At 49.1% G+C, this 20,489-nt stretch overlaps 2 protein-coding genes across 4 annotated transcripts in view; one reads left to right on the top strand and one right to left on the bottom strand.

The window, feature by feature from the left end:
- Positions 1 to 5,423: 5,423 nt before the first annotated feature.
- LOC140846473 (rabphilin-3A-like) lies at positions 5,424 to 6,864 on the bottom strand. The gene is made up of 2 exons (XM_073222867.1): positions 6,541 to 6,864; positions 5,424 to 5,721 (listed from the first exon to the last, which is right to left on the bottom strand). The coding sequence occupies exons 1-2, from the start codon at positions 6,812 to 6,814 to the stop codon at positions 5,591 to 5,593; spliced, it is 405 nt and encodes a 134-aa protein (XP_073078968.1). The 5' UTR covers positions 6,815 to 6,864; the 3' UTR covers positions 5,424 to 5,590.
- Positions 6,865 to 9,382: 2,518 nt separating this feature from the next.
- Positions 9,383 to 20,489, top strand: part of LOC140846471 (small G protein signaling modulator 1-like) — a 49,130-nt gene continuing 38,023 nt past the window's right edge. The window contains exons 1-5 of one of the 3 annotated variants that reach the window (XR_012125596.1): positions 9,383 to 9,681; positions 13,040 to 13,107; positions 13,391 to 13,536; positions 13,675 to 13,806; positions 16,510 to 16,634. Coding sequence is in view for 2 of the 3 variants with exons in the window: in XM_073222864.1 (XP_073078965.1) it covers positions 13,068 to 13,107; positions 13,391 to 13,536; positions 13,675 to 13,806; positions 16,510 to 16,634 (443 nt within the window). In the remaining variant the exon portion in view is untranslated. The remainder of the gene's footprint in view (positions 9,682 to 13,039; positions 13,108 to 13,390; positions 13,537 to 13,674; positions 13,807 to 16,509; positions 16,635 to 20,489) is intronic. The other 2 variants (XM_073222864.1, XM_073222865.1) reach the window with 2 other exon arrangements.

Genomic DNA, 20,489 nt, shown 5'->3' with positions numbered 1-20,489 from the left:
CTGGGAAGGGAGGAGCTTAGCTAATGCACATTGATTCCTGAAGTGTATCTGCTCCCCCTGATCGCCCCTCCCTCCACTCCCTGGAAACTCCTCTGGTCCTTTAATGAGCTAGCACGTCAGGCCCTTCAGACTGCACTCTGGAATGGTGCTTTTAGTCCCTGTTAGCACCTCGCCCAAGAAAAATCGTCATTAAAAACAGATTTTTGGTGTCCTTCTTCATCTGCTGTTGTCACTGACAAATTGTTTCATAATGCCCTGTGATCCTCGCAGCAGTACAAGCACAGTGCAAAGAGAAAAGGGAGCCCGAGAAATCAGGAAGCATAAAGAGCACCATGATCCTGAAACTCAAAGACTACCCCTGTGCACATGTCGGTGTACATCTTCCCAGGTATTTCCACAAGCACACACACAAACACTGTTCTCTTTTCTTTTTTAAAAAAAATGACATCATAGTGTATTGTTTTTCCTTTTGATAATAGACTTTATTTCTTATGGCAGTTGTATGTTTACAGAAAACTTGAACAGAAGGCAAGAGTTCCCAGGTACCCCCTCTCCTTCCACCCAGGGTTTCCCCTGCCCACGTTTGTTACAACTGAATCGATACGGAAATGTTATTAACTAAAGTTCATAGTCTACATTAAGGTTCATTCTGCATTGTGCATTCCGTGGGTTTGCCAAACGCATCACGTCATGTGTCGATCATGATACGATCAGGCAGAACAGTTTCACTTCCTCAAAAATCTCCCTGTTCCACCTGTTCAACCTTCCTATTCTTCCTTCTAATATTATGTGTTCAATGGTAACAAAATCCCTCCATGTGCACTGCCCTCACTGCATCCCACAAACTTTAATTTGTCATTTTTTTCATTCGGAGCATAATATTTTAAAATTTCCAAAACTTCTTTGACCCTTGTATAACTTACAAGTGTGTTTTTTGATCCCCGAGTATGTTGGAATTTTCCAGATAGCTTTCTTTCACTGGTTTCTTATGTAATTCCATTGCGGTAGAGAGCATACTCTGCATGATATCTGTTCTTTGGAATTTGTTAGGGCCCAGAATGTGGTCTGTCTTGGTGAATGTCCCATGTGAGCTTGAGAACAATGTATATTCTTGGATGAAGGAGTCTATAAATGCCAGTGAGCTCACTTTCTTAGTTAACCTTTTCCTTAGCCAGCTCTATTAATTGACACTCCCCACTCCTGTAATATCCTGTGACTGAAGCCAAAGGCAAAAGGGAACCGTGAAGCGTGTGAGCGTCCATAGGACGCTCTGCTCACCATTCGATTGTATGTAGATCAAAGATCTGGTTGGCTCCCAAGTGCCTTTTTGGCAATTGTGCTTGCTAATGAAATGCTTGTTTTTCACTAACTATATATAAGGAGATCCAAAAATAAGTGCAAATGGTGCCTTTTCTTAGAAAACCAATGTTTTCAACCAGCATGAATTCTTTGGAAAGAAGCAGTAAAGGCAATTTTCATATAATGTTGCGTGGACTTAGATAAGAGTGAAGCAACTGTAAAAGACTAAGGAAATACTGGAAAAATCCAGAATTATCCCCTCATGCTCTTGCAGATGGCTTTATGTTGTTGCTCCCTTTAAAGAAACAGAACAGGAAACTAAAGACAGCTCACCCTTGTGTGTTTTACGCAAGGTAGTGTTGCAAGGTTCTGGTTGGGGGCCTACCCTCAGCAAAAAGGACTGGGTTTTGACTGGATGACTAGGAAATTAAGGGTCCTGGTGACCAAGTTTGAGAATCATGATACTCTGATGCCCTGCCTACAGAGTTGAAGACCCACAAGGGGGAAGTGATTTGCTCAAGGTCACACCGCAAATTTTGGCCAGAGTCACACAAAATACACCTCTTGCGTGCATGCATGGCAATGTGTTTCCATGGTGCTCGGAAGTGTTACTTAACCTTCTTAGGTCAACGCCCCTAGCAAATCTGATTGAACCAAGGAGGAACCAGCCCAGGGGGTTTCGGAGCACTGAGAGGCGTAAGCCATGTGCCAAGTTTGCCCTGCTTTCACCAGGAACCACCAGCCCCTTGAACTTCCCTTTTCCCGAGCCTCATCTTTGTCAGTCCTGATGGAAGACCAGACCTTGGCAACTTGCTCTCTCCTCTTTCAAGTATTTACTATTATTATTGTCATCCCCATTGTCCAGATGAGGAAACTGAGACTCAAGGAGGTTAGATTCCAGCACTGGAAATGGACAGTCAGGATTCAAGTGCCGGACTGAATGATTGAAAAGCTGGTGTGCTGTTTCGGTCTGGTGCTTTCTACCACACCATATTGCCTCTTGCAAAGTGTTTTATTTCAGTGAGACAAAAAAGGTAATTAGCCAAGGCAGGTATACTGATATTTATGAAAATTTTGCTCAGATATATTCATCTCATCTTCTTTGGCATGTCCCCATGCCTGGGGAAGGAGATCAACCATTTTAGAGATGGAAATTAGGTTTCTTTTCGACTCTCCACGACTGACGGGTGGTGGCTGCCTAGAATGCTGTGTTGAGAAGGATTCAGAGGTTGCTAGTAGGCTCTAGCTTTCCTGTATCAATAGGAAAGATGCCGTATTGATTAGTGATGTCTTCTACAAGCACAGGGCAAGAAAGCAGTACGAAGTGTCTCCTGCCATTCCTGGGCAGCCTAAATTGGCACCTCTCTCCACCTGGTGGCAGCTAAAGTATAGGAAATATAGGTGGACTGGAGGGCAGTGACTTGCAGTCCCACAAACTTTAATTGGGAAGCACAAGACATCAACCAGGAAATACTTTCAAATATACACCTTGTCCCCAGAGCACAGCGGAATCTGGGAGAGGGGGAAGATGTTGGGGTGGGAGGGACGGCGGTGTGCATCGGGGAAGAGCATGGGGCATTTGAGAATCAAATCTCCCCGGGGAATTCTTTGAGGACTTCTGCCCCAAAACCGAGACCCACCTTTTTGGGAACAAGAAGAGGAAATCATCTCCAGCTTGACCGGGAAGGGAAGGTTCTGTTGGGTGGAATGGACAGCTCCTTCTGGGAAGTCACTGACATTCCTGATAAATTGCTTAAACACTTTTGGGATAAATTATAGTGAGGTAACCCTTCTGGAAAGTTAGTTACTCAGCTCACTTTCAAGACTGTTGAGAATCTCAAGTTAGTATCATGTGTGAAGGCTCGTTGTGGGGTGGAAGGTGCTAGAATACCAAGGTGGTGTTTGATGATCTGTGTTATTATCGGTCAGTGTGTTAAGAACACAGGGGTCCAATGATCTGGCTCCTCTCCTGGCACTGGTGCCCTGAGATGCTGGGTGTGTCATTCCCATTGTGTTATTAATGTCAGACAAGTGGGTTGACTGGATTAGGCTCTGGCTCTTGGCCAGTGTCTCTTTCAGCCCTGATATTACCTGATTCCACAACCACTTGGGGCTTTCCCCTGGGGTAGGTGGGAGATAATGGTGCTGCTTCCCTATCGGGTGACTGCCAGCAAAAAGCATTCTTGTAAGAGGGTGTGGGGCCAGCCAGGTTGCCTTGAGCCCACTACCCAAGATGAAATCCACTAGAAAACAAAGTCCACATGGGCAGAGACCACATCTGCTTGTCCTCTGCTGTGTCCCTGGGGCTGGAACATAGTAGATGCTCATTAAATACTGGCTATCCAAGTAGCAGCATGTACCCTGATGGGGAGAAAGAACTTCCAGAAACCAGAAAGGAAAAACCTAGGCCACCTCTTTTCCTGGATATTCCTACTTTATTTCTGGCTACATCAGCACAAAGAAAGGAAATGGGTGGTTCTGCATGCACCAGAGGGTGTGTGTGTATTCTAGGCAGGGAGGTGGTTACACTTGTCAGGGGAGCGTGTGTCCGGACAGAGCAAAAGCTCACTGCGTGCTAATTCTAGTGCCAATCCAGCGTTAGGCGTGTGCAACATAGCCAGCATGCTTTCTCCCAAGGGCAAGCCGGGGAAAGGCGGGCTGAGAGTGGGCACCAAGGGGACCGACGGGGAGGGAGAGGGTTGGGAGGGAAAACAGCAGCCAGGAAGCTGTCAGCCATCTTGGGAAGGTGAAGAGCTTGATGTTGGTTATCCAAGGCAAGAAATTGGTGTCTTCCACTGAATTGTACAGGGAGCTGGGGGTGGAAGGAGAAGGTTCAAAGGCATGTGTTTGGAGGAAGTGAGAGTTTTAGTGCCCATCGGATGACTTCTGTAGGTAAGGGTGGACTGTTGGGTAAGAAGAGGTAACTGTTGTGGCAGTGGGGGAAAGACCATGGAAACTGGGAAAAATCGGTTTCTCGTGGGGCGCTGAAGATTGCCTGTCACTCTTTAAAGTATTAGACCCACAATGGTATTTCATTCTCCCAACAAACTTGGGGAAGAGGGTGCAAGAGAGACTGAGACCAAGGTACAGACAAAGAGAGACTGAGAGGTTCTAGGCAGTTCAGAGCGAGGGACAGGATGCGAAGGGTCGGAGAGCCAGGGAGCCGGTGGTTTGCTCATTTAACTAAGAGCGGAGGGAGGACAACGGCTGGGGCTTTGGAGAGGCCCCCCGGGGCCCGGAACTCTGGTGTCTAATGTTGTCTGTGCGCTTGGGGAGGCCAGGGGCTGAGAAAGCCCCCCTATGTGCCTCAGGGTGCTGCCGTGCCCTTTGGGCAGTGCCAGCTGCCAGGCCGGGACTGAGCCACCTGGCTCACCTGGCAAAGAAGTGGTGGTTTTAGGGGGTGTAGGCCTAAGTAGAACTTCAGGGTTCTGCCTCTGTTCTGTCAAGCTGGTGAAACGAGAAGAGGGGGAGGGGCTGCATTAGATATTTTTTGCTTTTGCTATTTTACCCCCTTAGAGAGAGAGGAGGGGAAGGGGAGAGAGTTGGGAGAAGAGGGAAGAGGAGAGACGGGAAGAAAGGGCAAGCTGGACATGGTGCAAAGGAGAGCGAGAGGGAGGAGGGGTCGTAGGGAATGGGTGCTAATCTGTGCAAGGAGGCAAACAGGGGCTCCCTGAAGGGGCTACCCAGTCCCACTGTGTGTCCCTCGTGTCCATTCCTTGATGCATTTGGAGCAGGGAGGGTGTATTCCTAGCCTCTGAGGAGTTTAACCCCGGGGGTCTGTGTTCCTGGCCGTGGGGGTATGTCACGGGGACTGCGGGAGCCTGGGGGCACTAGTTCTGCCCCAGAGCTCGCTAGTCCTCACAGCCTTGCCTGGGGCAGCTGAAAACTGAGGACCCGTGCAGACGTGATGCAGGAAACGCAAGTTGGTCCGTGTGTGTTCAAGGCCAGGGGTGTCTAAGAACAGTCCCAAACGGTGAAGAACCTTTGTAACGTGCCCAAACCCAGAGTCTGTTCAGTTAACAGCCTCCTTGTAAAATGTGCCCACCCCCCAGCCCTCCTGCTCCGTCCTGTAGGGGCCAGAGGGGCCGCATCCTCAGCGGCCTGGCAGCATTGCCAAGGGAGGAGGTCTTTGGCAGCAGTGCCCGCGGTCCGGGGCACCTCAGAGGCAGGCTCAGGAAGGGCTGGGTGGGGAGGCCGGGAGAAGAGAGACCAGAGTGTGACGGGCAGCTGGGGCAGGCTAGGGGTGACTGGGCACAGGTGGGACAGGGCCTGGGGGGGCCTGGCCACCATCCTAATCGCCTGACACGTGATTCTCGCTCTGTAGCTGGTGCCAGTGCTCGATCTTCTTGTCCTTGCTTTTCAGACACTCGTACCAGTGTTTCAAGTGCTCTCCCTTGGCTGAGACCCCCAGCTGGCAGCCTCCTGGGGGACAAGATGGGAAGATAGGGGCAGGTGGGCAGACTGGAGAGATGCATGGGACTCGCATTTTGGACCCAAATGTCTATTTAGGGAAAAACTGCCACCAAGCGGACCCCCTCCACCAAGCGGATCCATTTCTCTATGGACAATTACTGGCATGATGTTATTATTACTACTGGCCTTCTCTGCCTACAGACCACATACTCAAGAACCTGCAAGGACCCCCTATTATGGCATCAAGTCATTCCTAAATCATCTATTTTCTAGGACCTTCTACTAATCACCACCCTACTCCCTCATAATTCTCTCCTATTACTTCCGGGTTCTCATCACCTATTTCCAAAGAGTCAGTTTCGTCAGCCGCACAACCCTGCCTCCACACCTTTGCTCCCACCGTCTCCCCTGCCTGGGGTTCCCTCCCTGCTCCATCTTTAGTGACTGTTCTTCCTCACCATTTGGAGGGGGCTGCGAAAATCAAAACCTTCATCCTGAACTTGCCAATAGATTAAGGAGATAGCCATTGCACCCTGTTGTCCACAGAGGCCACAGACCCCAATCTGCTGTGATTTAACTATTCTGCTGGAGGTGATTTATTCAGTAAATAACCAATTGTGATTGAATCTCCCTGGCTTGGTGAGCTCTTTCATCTAAAGGCATCTGCAGGTGAGACTCAAATCAGGCCAATGGGGCCCAACTTAGCCTTTAGACAATGTGGCTACGCGCAGGAAAGGGCCGCCCTCAGCTCTGTACAGCCTCAGATAAGGCTCTCGTCTCCTGGGAGGACAGAAGATGAGGTTTTCTCTGGGAGCTGGGAACACTCACCAATGTAATCGTTGGACTTGCCGATGTGATAGTCCCAGACTGAGATGTCCAGGGACTTCTTCACCAGGTCACTGTGTTTGATATTGTAGAAAAACTCCTGGATGCAGCAGGGGAAGACATGTGAATGAGAGGGTGCTCTGGACCCCCGGCATCGGGGACTGAGGCTGAGCCCTAGGGGCTCGCAGATGGAAGGGTGCGAGAGGGCCTTCCCACTCTGCGCCTGGCAACCTCCGTTCAGCAAACACTCTATTATAAAGTCCCCCCAGCCTGTCATTCTCTCTTCAAGGACTCTCTGATACTGGGGAGGCTGCCAGGGTTTTTCTAAGAGAACTGGTCCTGGTCAAGTTTGCGTGAAGGCAAATGGCCATGAACTCGGTCTTTCCATTCCGGTAGCTTCTGAAGTGGGTCTACCCCTCTCCCCATCATTTAGAGATGAAGGCTAATTGAGGGGACTGAGACTCATTTGAGGGTTAAGTGCTTATGTTTCCAGACAATCTGATTTCTTACATAACTTTTCTACTTAATTATAAAATTCATTCATGCTCATCATTAAAACAAATATGAAAAAAACCCCAAAACTTGTAATTTAACTACAAGAAAACCACTGTCAACCTTCTCCATGTGTGACCACATTGATATTTTTTATTTTAATGTGAGTATTAATTTTAACGTTATTTGAAATATTTGATTATGTGAAATACAATATGAATATACCTTTTTATGGCTATCTTTTCCATTTTATAACATATAGTAAAAACCAACTTAACATGTTAGCAAATATTTTTCTATATCACCATTTCAGTGGCTTCATTTAATAGCTGTGTGGCTATACCATAACCTACTGCTCAACAGTTGAGTATTTAGGTTGTTTCCCATTTTCCACTATTGTAATGATATGATAAAAGGCATCCTTGTAGGTAAATCATTGTGCAAACCCATGGTGATGTTTTCAGGATAAATTTCAAGCAGTGTTCTGAGTTTGTAAAATTTTAAGAGAGGGACTAGTGGGTGTAAACTGTGGTGCCATTTGTGTGTCATAAGCTGGCCACACATTTATTTGCTTTGTGTATACATAAATCCTGGAAATAGACAATATTCTGGCTTCAGAAGGGAAGCAGGCTGGGGAGGGAGGAGTGTTTTGACTTTGGTACTTTTGGAATTCTCAAGTATGTGGCTGTATCACCTGTTTCCAAAATAAATGGAATTCAAATTTTAAAAATTTAGAGTTTTTGACAAACTTCCCTTCAGAAGTTGAATCATTTTGCTCTCTCACGCACAGTGTGTACATTTCCTCACCAGCATTGGCTACCAAAATTTTACAATATTTGTTTGCCAGTTTGTGATGAGATATGGTGTATGGTTTTGATTCATATTTTCTCTATTACTCATGAGTTAATTGGCTATTTGGATTTCTTATTCCAGGGGATGGGGAGGCAGGACAGTAGTAATTGGTTTCCGATTGCATGGAGCAGTAGCTCACATTGAGGCAACCACTGGAGGGGAGACGTAGCTTCACTCACTTTTCTTTGTGGCTGATTTTATGTATCGGGAGGCAGCTCCTGACCTGAGTGTGTGTGTACAGGAGTGTTTCCACCAGAGCCACCCCTGGAGTCCCAACTGCACGGCCAAAGGATGGCAGATAGGTTCCAATTCCAGTTGATTCTAGTGGCTGCCCAGGGGATTGTGTCATGAAAGATTCTAGAGCTTATTGGGCTTCAAATGGTTGGGATTCATGGGAAAGAGTGCATGGGTTGATTAGCTATGTCTGTTATGGGCAGGAGAATGGAGAGACAGGCATGCATGCCATGTGTTTGCTGTCTCTGCCGTGGGAGATCACTCCACTTCACAGCATGAGAAATGGCCCTTTCCTTGCGCTGCAGGCCCTGCCGGCCTAGGGCTGCTGGCCAGAACTGCACGATGGGCTGGCCTCTGGGTTTGGCATTGCAAACTCCCATTTGGAATCTGACCCCTCAGCCATCTGGTCTTCTGGTAACTTCAATCCATCTGCTAAATTCCCAGGTGTTTGCTGATAGCTTCTTAAAGGGCTGGAATTCCATGGCCCTTCCATAATATTGGGAGTTCCTACTGCACGAACTAGAGGTGCCCATGCCAAGTGGTAAAAGAGAGCCACTCATTCATTCATGTAATCAGTCATTCAGGAACTACTTATGAGCCCCTCCTATATGCCAGACACTGTGGAGACACAGACATGAAAAAGGCCAATGCTTGCCACATGGTAGATTCTGAAGTATTTTATTTAAAAAGGTAGTGAATTGCTTAGTCCGTGCCCTCAAGGTCACATTGGGGAGGGGAAGACAGAAAAGGGATGAGGAAGTTACAGAGGAGGCTGAGGGAGCACAGGGGGGGCCCCTCCCCAGCTCTGAGTGGCCCAGGAGGGCTTCCTGAAGGGAGGGACGCCCTCACAGACCTGAAGAGTGAGGAGGGGCCAGCCTGGGAGTGGGCCGGGGAGGGAAACAGGGAAGAAGCAGCTCCTGGCAAGTGCTCAGGTGGGCGCCTGGCAGCCTCGGGGATGTCTCTGGCTGCATCGCGGGGGGTCCGGGGAGGAGAGGAAGGGACGGCTGCAGAGGAGAACCGCGGCAAGGTCATGGCGCACTCTGCTTGTCATGTGGAAAAGCTTGCTCCTCCAGGGCAGTGGGGAGCCCCTGAAGGAGATGATGCAAGACTCTTCTTGGCCAGCACTCCTTTCCAGCAGAGAGAGAGAGAGAGAGAAATATGGAGAGCAATATCAGTATGAGAATCTGGGTTGCCCGTCAACAGTGTATGGAAGTGTCTTTAGCCACATCTTCACATCCACTGGATATTACTATTTTCTCAACTCTTTACACAGAGCAATGTGGGCTCTCAATGTTGTCTCAGTTGCCATTCCTTCATTTTCTAGAGAAATTGAACATTTTTCCATTTGCATAGTGGTCCTGTGGGATCTCCTCTATAGTGAGTATCTATTCTCCTCCTTGACTGGCCTTGAAGGCGAAACCAGATCCAGGGCCTCCAGGAGAACGTGCGGAAGCTGCCGAAGCTGCCCAGTCTGTCCCCACTTGCCATCAAGCACCTTTGGATCCGTACTGCCCTGTTTGAGAAGGTCCTGGACAAAATTGTGCGTTACCTTGTGGAGAACAGCAGGTGAGTGGGACAGGCCAGACACCTATCTGGGCGTGCTCTACCTCCACCTGCTGACCCTCACGGGAATTACACCCTCTCACACAAAGCCACTTGATTTTGAAGTGATGAAATACAGGCCTTCTGGATGTTTGACTCTGACCTAGCTTAGCGTAGATTCTTGGGAAGATTCGGGTGCTTAATAGCAACACAAGGTCTTCATATTTGCATTGGGATATTCAGGATCTTGTAATCTTAGGGACTTTCCTTCTCCTGTGAATTAAACCCACAGTCTATTCACCAACTATGGCCCTAAAGGAATCACTTAGTTTCTCTATGCCTCTGTATTTTTTGGTAAATGGGATAGGGATTACTGCCACTTGGGAGAAGAGTCAAGAAGGGGCATTAGTGAGAACAACATTACAGAAATGAATAGTGATTTTTACATTTTCTTCCCTAGCTCAGATTAACCTGGTGTAAAGGTTTTATAGTATGAGTCTTCTTGGCAACCATTCATCCGTGCATGTATAAATTAATCCAATAAATACTTAATGAGCATCTACTATGTGATAGGCAGTAACTTAGATGTTGGGGATACATTGGTCTTACCTGTCAGGTTAAAGAACTTGCATATTATGCCAAGAGCAGTGGGGAGCCACTGACAAATCCACTATCTGAGACTCCTCATGGCTAGCCCTCCTTTCCAGCCTGAGAGAGAGAAATATCAGAATCTCCCTATCTTTTGGTATATGAAAGTACCTATTTAACCACATCTTCACACACAGTGGGTTTTATTGTTATGTTTTATTCTTTGCCCATTTGCTGGGAAAATATGTATGAAAGTACAGAACAGAGAAATTGGAGGTTCACCATTGGTATAATATAGTTAAGTAAATGACAGGCTTTATTTGGATTTCACCAATTTATATATATAATTTTATTCTATATGGTTCTATGAAAATTTTAATACATGTATTATTTCATAGGACCAACACCACATTCAGGATTTAGAACTGTTCCAAAGGAACCCATCACCCTGAAAAAACTCCCTGGCACTACCCTTTAGAGTCACATCTCGCTCCCAACCCTTCCTGCTATTTTTAAAGGCAGCCTTTCTGAAGTTTGTGATCATGTTGCTGCTGATTGTTAGGAACAGATGCTGAATGGCAGAGTGGAAAGTGCCTTGACGTAGTATCTTCAGATCTGACCACAGATTGTGGAGACTTGATGTTAAGCATGTCTAGGTCATGTCAGTTCTGCTTCAGCCAATATTCTGGTTGATAGAAGATGGCTTTGGGGTAAAATGGCAATGATGTGGCCACTACTTGTAATAACTGCCTTGTGTCAGAGTCTGTGCTGTTGCTCTACACGCAGGTCAGCATTTAATTCTCCCAACAATCTGGTCAGGTGAGTTCTCGCATTCTCCTCATTTTACAACTGAGGACACCAAAGCTCAGAGAGGGTAATCACCCAGCAACACACAGCGAGGGAAGGGGTTGCAGAACTGGGCTCCCACTCAGTCCCTCTGACTCTAGATCCCGTGTTCGTCACTCCCTGTTGTAGGATGGGAAGAGCCAAGCTGGCTGGGTATAGCTTGCATCCACCTGCTGTGTGGTCTGCAGCAGTCTCTGACCCTCTCTGGGCCTGAGATCCCTTAGCATCAGAACTAAGTAATTTCCAACTCCAAAATTCTGTTAGTATCTAGACTGGACAAGTTTTCAAAGAATTAGAAACTACACAACTCAAACAAACCAAAACCAAAATCACCCAGCACAAGCATTGTATTCATGGGATCACATGTGTGAAGAGTGAGAAGCTGGGGGCATTTCTGAGCATGTCAGGCCAGTGTCATCCACATTAGGTATCGGGACAGGAAGGCCTGTTAATGCAGCCTTTGGGGAGATACCACAGGCTAAAAATTAGCATTTTATTGGCTTCAGTAACTTTAGAAGAGCAGACATCATCTTGAGACAGGGACTGTGGGCTTAGAGTAGGGTGAGGGCCTCTGGGGGCGGCAGGAGGGAGAAAGCAGGTTAATCACAGTCAACAATGTAACAATGTGCAAAGAAACTCCCAGCAAAACTCTGTTAAACATTAAGGGAAGTCAGAGTCACATTAGTTCTCTAGGGTAAAAATATCAAACTAGGAATTCTTCAGTGAAATTAGTTAAAACTAAAAAGCCAGGAGTAACTTGGCCTGGAATGTTTGAATACACCCCGGGGTAAGAAAATACCTCTGCATAGCCCATGTCTTCATTGTATCAATTCAATCATGCCTCTGTGGGATTTGCTTTGGCGGCTGAGGGGCCCAGCTTAGTATTTTTTTTTACTCTACCCAGGTGTTGCTTTTCCTCCTCCATCCCTGATCAAGTGAGTAGCAATCAGGGCAATTGATTTAGCAAGCAAGCTCAGTCATAAACAAGGTAGTAAAAACAGGAAGGATTCCATTTTAAGAATAAGATTGCATTTTTAAAGCCCAATTGGTTATGTGGGGGGAACTTGGTGATGGTTGGAATCTAATAATCACAATGTTCCTCATGTAATTATAGATTAATGATACCAAAATGAAAAAAAGTAAAAATAAAAAACCCAATTGGTTAAAAAGTAAATTTCTTAACACACTCTTTAACAAGCAGACAATAACTCAGCCCACCTTGGGAGCAGGGCAGGCAGTCTTGACTGATATGCTCCCAGACCAGGAAGCTGCTATCGTGGGAGGAAATCAGAGCAGTAAATTTCTTGTAAATAACCGGAGGACTAATAAGAAACTGAATGTCTCTTCAAAGATAAACCTTGTGGTTCCACTTAGCAGGTCTGCATCCCTAGCCCTTTGTTCTCAACCGGCGTAAATCTCCTAGACAACCCCCCCCCACCCCCCTCTCTCGTCCCCTCCAAGCACCAGGAGCTCTGTCCTCTCACTTTATTTCTACATAAAAGCCTCTGCCTTGCTCTCCCACCTTGAGTGTTTGCAAAGTTCATTCTTTGACTCCACAAACAAGAACCCCGGCATCAATCTGAGCCTCTAAGTGACTTCCTGTCTGAAATGGAAGGTGCGGTAGAAGCAGATGGTTAGCCGGGCCTCAGCAGCCTTCTAATTGTTATTTCTGGTGCCCTCACCAAGGCTTGATCATAGGCCTGTATGAAGCTCGTGCCAAGCGCTGTGCTGTGCACCTTACATCTGCTCTCTCTCCCAATCCTTCCCATAGGCCTATGGGATAAATGTTTGTTATCCCTATTTACAGGTGGGGCAGCTGAGACTCCCAGAAGTAACTGGGAGGCAGGCAGGGGATTGAGCCCTCTCTGTTCTTAACCGCCACGCCGCTGTCTATTGTGCGCCCTCTGTGGGTCGCGTCCAAACCTACGTGTCCTTTCCTCTCTTGCAGTAAATACTATGAGAAGGAAGCGCTCCTGATGGACCCTGTGGATGGCCCCATCCTTGCGTCTTTGCTGGGTAAATGGTTTGGTGCTCTGAGCTTCACCTGGATCTCTGTTCTTGGCTCTGGGGGTGGGGGCACCTCCTAAGGGCCATTCTCACCTCCGTCTAGCCTCCTGCATCACACCTCACTGGTTCCCTGGCTCTTGCTCCCAGGATCTATGCTCGCCTCTCCTTAGTGGGATCCTGGAGCACCTTAGCTGGCAGGGGGCAGGGTTAGTGAAATAGGTGCCCCGTCTGGAGGTAGACGGGAGGCGGAATTGCTGTGGCCCTGGATTCCCAGCCCCCGTGTGCTCCGCAGTGGGGCCCTGCGCCCTGGAGTACACCAAGATGAAGACTGCGGATCACTTCTGGACCGACCCCTCGGCCGACGAGCTTGTCCAGAGGCACCGCATTCACAGCTCGCACCTGCGGCAGGACTCGCCCACCAAGCGTCCGGCCCTCTGTGTGAGTGCGGTGAACGGCGGGCTGACAGGGTGGGGGGGTGCGGGTGACTAAGTTCCAGACTTAGTGTGGAGGTGAGAAAGGGTGGGGGCCTTGAAGGTCGCTCCGGGCCTCACCCTCCACCTCCCTTCACATGACCAGATCCAGAAGAGGCATTCGAGTGGCAGCATGGATGACCGGCCGTCCCTCTCTGCCCGTGACTATGTCGAGTCCCTGCACCAGAACTCCAGGGCCACCCTGCTCTATGGCAAGAACAACGTGCTGGTCCAGCCGGTGAGAGTTCTTCCTGGGCCCACCTTCCCCCGGGGGTCTGGCTCCAGGTTATGGAGGAGGGATTCCCTCTGGCTCCAGGTTGTCCATCCATCTATCCACCACTCACTCATCTATTATTCATTCATCTACCGACATCTCCATCTCTCCATCCACCATATGACAGTATTTCCTTCTACCCATCCATCCATCCACATTTCCAGCCAATCAACCAGCAATTCTCTTCCAGTCTCTACACCCAACCACCCCTCCATCTATGCATCCACCCATCATTCCTTTATCCATCTGCCTATATTTATATCCATCCATCCTATTTATATCCATCCATCCATCCATCCATTTGTCTATTTATTTTCCAGTCCCATCTTTACGTGTCCACCCAGCCATCTGTCCATTCATTCTTTCTTGCTATCACTTACTCATCTAGCAAACATTTATTCTGAACCCGCTAGATGCTAGATGCTTATAATATTAAGATAAAAATCTCCACAACTGATATTTATGGAGAGCTTCCTATCCATCCAGCACCATGCTAAGTGCTTCTAACTGTGTTAACTCATTGAAACCTCACAATAAACATTTGTAGCGAATAGTAATATAGATGGTAACACTGAGGCTCATACAGGGGCCGTAAGGGGCAGAGTTATGATTTGAATCCGGGATGGCCAGAGTCTGTGCCATTCACCAGTCACCCTCTATGCCCCAGCACTGAGCCAGGCCCCGGGCGGGGGTGGTGAGCAGGGCACATGAAACCCCTCTCTTCATGGGATGCCTCCTTTGCGGTCCCCTCCCTGAGACCATTTGGATCAGGGTGGGGTTTGGGCTCAGCTGGGAGGAAGCAGAGGGCGGACTGTCGGCCACCCCAGCTCTGCAGTCACAGCTGTGACCGCCGGGTGACCCTGAGCAAGTCGCTTTTCCCCGCTGAGCCTTAGGACCCACATCACAGTGGGCACCAGACTGTGTCCTTAGACCTGAGATGCTGTAAATTAAGATGCTCCATTTTTAAACATAGCATCAGGAAATTAAACATTATATGCAATGTTTTCTCAATGCCTGGATATTTTATTTTACACTTTTGAAGGGGCCTTTTGAGACCATTTGGATATATATTTTTAAATTATACATTACTCTTATATGCACACACCAAGGAATATATATTTGAAATACATTAGTGAAGATAGTCCTAAAACATCACATGTCAGGGTCCAATTTTCTGTATCACTTTTTGACTGAGAGTCATTGCTCTCCTTATTTTTCCACCAAATATCATTTTCCATTCCATCAGAAGAAAGGGTCAAGAAATTACAGCCTGTGAGCCAAATGTGGCCCTCTACCTGTTTTTCTAAGTAGTTTTATTGGAACACACCCCTGCCTGTTTGTTCACACATCATGTATGGCTGCTTCCGTGCTGTGATGGCAGAGCTGAGTGGCAGCCAGTGAGCCTGTGTGGCGCACGAAACCAAAAGTGCTCCCTGTCTCTGACCCTTCACGGAAGAAGTTTGCTGACCTCCGATCAGGAGCATAGGAGGTGCAGCATTTCCTCCAAGCGTGTGCTCTTCGTTGTTGCTTTGCAGGAAAATCTGGAGTAGTGGCCCCCCTGCAGTGGTGACTGATGGGTCAGACATCACCGTGCACTCCGTTGCTCTATTCCCAGTCTCGCTCCCTACACAACAACTTTTCGATTCAAAGCTGAAGCACAGTCTCATTTTTTGAAGACATTTAAAATGGCACCTGTCCTCCACATGTGATGTAACAACGATGTATAAAACTTAAAGTAACAACAACCTGAACAGCTCTGACAGAGTTTGCATGAGGTCAGGCAATGACATACATCACAATTGTGAGATGCCACTGAGCATAAGATGCATCTCTGATTCAGGTACATTAAAATGTGGAAAGCAAACATGCCTCTTGGAATCGCTGAGATGCTGCCACATATCTGTTTACACATCATGTATGGCTGAGATACTGCACCTGCCTCATGGGGCTGCAGACATGTGTGGCTCAACTGGGGCATGGGTGTGAAGCTGAGCCAAGCCTGGTACACACGAGCAGCTCAGTGTTAGTTGCTGTGTCTAGTTAGTTGAGGTGAATTTGGTGGAGGGGCTGCCTCCTCTGTGTGTGAGGCTTGGGCACAACCCCCTCCGGTCTGCCCCACTTGGGATAAAACAGTGGTGAGAAGCTCTGCAGGCACGTTGGGAGGTCAGAGGGTCAGGCTGATGGGTTGGGGGTGAGGCATAGGCATTTGGGGAGGGGGCTACTGGGTAATGTCTTTGGATGAGCTCAGCTGCCATTTCTTTCTCCCTTACGACAAGCCAAAATGATGCCAATTAAATGCTTTCTGTTAAGGAAAGGATTGTAAAGAACCGTCCAACTCTGCCCGTGCAGCAGGGCATCTGGAGGTGCAGGTGTGAAAGCTTTGGGGGTGGGCAGCATTCACAGCTGGACCTATAGAACCCAACCTGGGTGGTTGGCTGCAAATGGCTTTGTTTAGCCCCATCGGTCACTGCCGATGGGGCTGGGGACTTGCCCAGCCCTGGGCTCTGAACCCCCGGAAGGCCTTGGGTTGTCCAAATGCACACGGCCTTGGAAGGAAAGCCCCAGCCTTTTGGCTCCAGGTATGTGTCCACGAGTCAGCTGGATGAGGGTCCATGCCCGTGGTGACTCCAGCACTATGACCAGGCCTGGGTCCTCCTCTCTCTGCAGAGGGATGACATGGAGGCTGTGCCAGGATACCTGTCCCTGCACCAGACGGCTGACGTCATGACCTTGAAGTGGACGCCCAACCAGCTGATGAATGGGTCTGTGGGGGACCTGGACTATGAGAAGAGGTAGGTCACCATGTCCCTTCTCTCCCCTTGGCACAAGGAAGTGTGTAGCACCCACTTGGCCCAGCCTCCCTGTGTCTGTGTCCTCATGAGTAACTCAGTGCCCCAGGAGCCTCCGGGAACTAACCAGAAGAATCTTGAGGTATGCGAATTAGACAGAGCCCTGGTCAAAACACCACCCAGGGAAAGAAGTCTTAACCAAAATCTTGAAAGCCTGCAAATGGCAAGTATTCTCCCATCTGCTGCCACCTTTCCCGTCATTTAGTAAAAAGGGAGGCAGGAGGGACTGGTTGGTGGGCGTCTTGTTCAGGGCTTGTGTCCTGTGATATCCTGGGATTTGTAAGAAGCAGTAAAGGCTTTGGAGGCACACTCCAGAGAAACACGGGGGTCGGGGACTCCCTGCTGCCCTCGCTGTGTTCTAGCACAATCAGAGAAGGCCTCAGGAAGAGCAGAGGGAAGCCACCGCGTGGAGGTGTGGCCAGCTTGGTCATTTCAGCTGGAGGAGTCATGGCAGCTCGTGGGGGGCAGAAGCAATGGTTTTGCTGCTCTCAGTCCACAGCTAAACCAATTTTTCTACATTTTCTTGATTTCTTAAAAAGTTTTGATTGTGTAGAACTTGTAACATACAAACATTCAGAACTTTGGTACCCGTCTCCCATCCCTAACAGCCATCCACCTACCCTTTCTCCCCTAGCTAATTATTCTGCAGCAGCACGGGGACATGATAGGATTTCATCTGTGAATATAGATGTGTGGACGTACATGTATGTACATCAAATAAGGGCCCTTTCCAAGGAGCATGACCAGAGCACCGTATTGTGTTCTGTTTAATGGTGCACTTCAGTGTGGGTAACACCGGGCCGTCATGTGGGTACTGCCACTCTCTAAGCTGGTCATTTTCTGTGCAGAGATTGTCATCTGTCCTCAGACGGGATCAGTGCGGGGCTCATAATTCGGCCCCAGCCAGACTTCAGAGTTTCTGATCAAGAAACCCTCACGGCGGAGCAGTGAGGTGCCCAGGAGATGCTCTTGGCCAGGAAGCTTATCTCAGCTTATTCATCCTAAACCTTGGCGTTGGGCACCCCCTGGCCTCCTAGCGGAGTCTGGGTCAGACAGAGCCCTGAGTCTCCTTCGGAGCGTTTGTGAAACTGCAGTCTCACGATAAACCTGTACTTACTTGTGTACCGAGTGCCTTGCTCTCCACGCCTCAGTTCCGTACAGGCGAGGAGACTGTCTTGCCCATGTCTTCTCTTCAGCACCTGCCCCAGATCATAGCACATAGTAGGAGCTCAGACAGTCTTTGTGAAACAAAGCAAGGTGATCAGGGAACCTGGATTCATTCATTCATTACCTGAGTAGCTATGGTGTGCTAGGCGCTGTGCTAGTTACAAGAGCAGTAGCAGAGGCATGAAAGGAGAGACAGTCGTTACCTCCGTATTCACACTCACTGGAAGACACAGGAGAGGGGCAGACGGATAAACGGGTGTGTGGGGCCAGGTCCTTGCTCGGACCTCACTCACTCCCTGGGGGCCCTGGGTAGGGTACGCCACTCTCCCTCTCCGGGCCTCAATTTCCCCTTCTGTCAAGTGAGGGGGATAGACAAGATGATCTCCTTAGAACTCAAGGGCTCCCAAAGGGTTTGTGGGGGCTCCCTAAACACTGATGAGCCTTCCACTACGCACCAAAGCCTGAGGACCTGTTTGTTGGTTGGACTTAAGCCCCGGGTTGTGTGTGCGGGAAACTTCTGGTGCTAATGTTTCGGGAGATGCATTGGGCAAAATGATTGCCAAGCACCCCACCTCCAGCCCAAATCACTAGGGACTCTGTGCTTGGGCGTCATCTTTTCTGCTAAGGGGAACGGAGGTGACCAACAGCTTCAGAGGCCACCCCAGTCAGTCCACCACCACACTTGTGCCAAGGCCAGGCTCCCCTTGGGCTACTTTTTGAGAACTGTAGCTCAGCCACTTCCCTACTGTTTGGACTATTTGTGAAAAGGGACATCACAGGCACTTCAATATTTACTTCCAGCTGAATCTGAATTTCCGGTCACTGCCGATGGGGCTGGGGACTTGCCCAGCCCTGGCCTCTGAACCCCCTTGCAGCCTTGTTACCCTCACCTGGAACCCGGGGCTCAGTGGAAGGGGAACAACCAGGGGTGAGAAATATGGGGGTTAGCATGTGGGAAAGGGGTGCAGCATCTCTCTGGAGACCAAAGGACAGTGAAGACAAGGGGTGTGGTTCTTGTCTGAGGAGGTTCCGGACCTCGTCTTTCCCAGCATGCTCTCCTCCTTGTACCACCAGGGCCGTAGATCCTAACTCTGGAGAGGTAGTATCACCGGGGTGGCTGTTTGGGCTCTGCGGTCAGGCTGGACTTGGCTCAGATCCCGGGCTTGCCACGTGAAGCAGCTGGGCCCCTCATGCACTGCTGATGGCACAGCCACTTTATGAACCAGTTTGGAAGTTTCTTATAACAAACCCTTACCGTATGACCCAGCAACTCCATTCTAGGAAGCTGCCAGACGTGTAAAATGAAAACAAAAGCAGCTCTTTCTCCTTCCCAGTTGAGTGACCTTGGACATTCGACTTCACTTCCCTGAGCCTCAGTTTGTTCAGCTGTGAAATGGAGATGGGGTCACAGAACCCCCAAAGAGGCGTGTGGGGAAGAGTCATGGGGAAAATGCGTGAGTCCTGAGCAGGGCGTCTGGCCCTGGAAAGACCACTTAGCCACGGGCTCTGCCGGTGTTAGTTTTTATGGGCCCAGAAGGACGATGGCCACGGTGCCTCTGCCCAGTGTCCAGGGGCAGTTGGAGAGTTGCCCAGTTTACCGCGTTGCCCGGCGTTCGCCATTCATTCTGCATATTCTTGAGCATCTCGCAGAAGTGAACAAAAAACATCTCCAGGAGTTCATCACCCCCTGGGGACACAGAGGAGAAAGCAGGCAGTCGCAGCTCTGTGTGATGGCAATGACGTGCGAGCCCAGGGAAGGACCTCCTGGCCGACAGTTGGTATGTGAGGGGAGCAGCAGAAGCCATACCTCGGAACATGCTTGTGTACTTGACTGTCCTTCAAGGACATTCGCTCCATGCACCCTGGCGAGACTGAAGCAGGAAGGTCCCTTAGCGAGCATCTGGTCCAGCCTCCTTGTTTCACAGCCTGGGAAACTGAGGCCCAGAGACAGGCAGGGACTGACGCAGTGTAGGTGGTAGAAGAGGGATTTGAACCCTTCTGATCTTGAAGCCTGGGTTAGTGTGGATCCTCCAAGCAGCAGACACCGAGACTGGCCTAGATGTGCAAGAGAGATCTAATGGGGGAGGCACCCGTGGAAGGTGGACGCGAGGAGGCAGGCAGAGCCTTCAGGTCCCAGAGCCAGGCTGCCCCTGGGAGCGGGAGGGGAAGGGAGGAAGTGGGTGGGAGGAGCCCCCAGGCTAAAGCTGACCGTCAGAGGGGTCCCCACGGGAATGGGTCCACACTGGCATCCATGTACCCCCATATACTCAGTCTCGGCTGCGAGTGGCCCAAGGGAAGCATGGCCTTGGCACAAATATGGTGGCGGGTCCACAGGGTGGCCCCTGAAGCCGCGGGTCAGCTCTGTGCCCTGGAGCGGGGAGAGCTGAGCAGTGCGGTCTCATGGCCACAAAGCCTGACCTTCGGTGAGCCTCACTTCCCACTGGCTTTGAGTGGAAAAGCAATGTTTTTATTTTATTTATTTATTAATTTTTAAAGTATTATTGATGCACAATCTTAGAGTGTTTCACATGAACAACAATTGTGGTTCCAACATGCACCTATGTTATCGATTCCTCACCCTTCCCTTGTAGCTGTCTTATCAGTGTAGTAAGATGCGGAAAGCAGTGTTTT

Source organism: Manis javanica, chromosome 15, assembly GCF_040802235.1.
Source record: "Manis javanica isolate MJ-LG chromosome 15, MJ_LKY, whole genome shotgun sequence".
NCBI lineage: Eukaryota > Metazoa > Chordata > Mammalia > Pholidota > Manidae > Manis > Manis javanica.
The sequence above is the reverse complement of the archived record's forward strand: the minus strand, read 5'-3'. Positions and strand labels throughout refer to the sequence as shown.

Coding starts and splice junctions, on each gene's coding strand:
- LOC140846473 (XM_073222867.1), bottom strand. CDS start 6,814: ATGACAGGCTGGGGGGACTTTATAATAGAGTGTTTGCTGAACGGAGGT. Junction 5,722..6,540: donor CAAGTCCAACGATTACATTG/GTGAGTGTTCCC, acceptor CTTGTCCCCCAG/GAGGCTGCCAGCTGGGGGTC.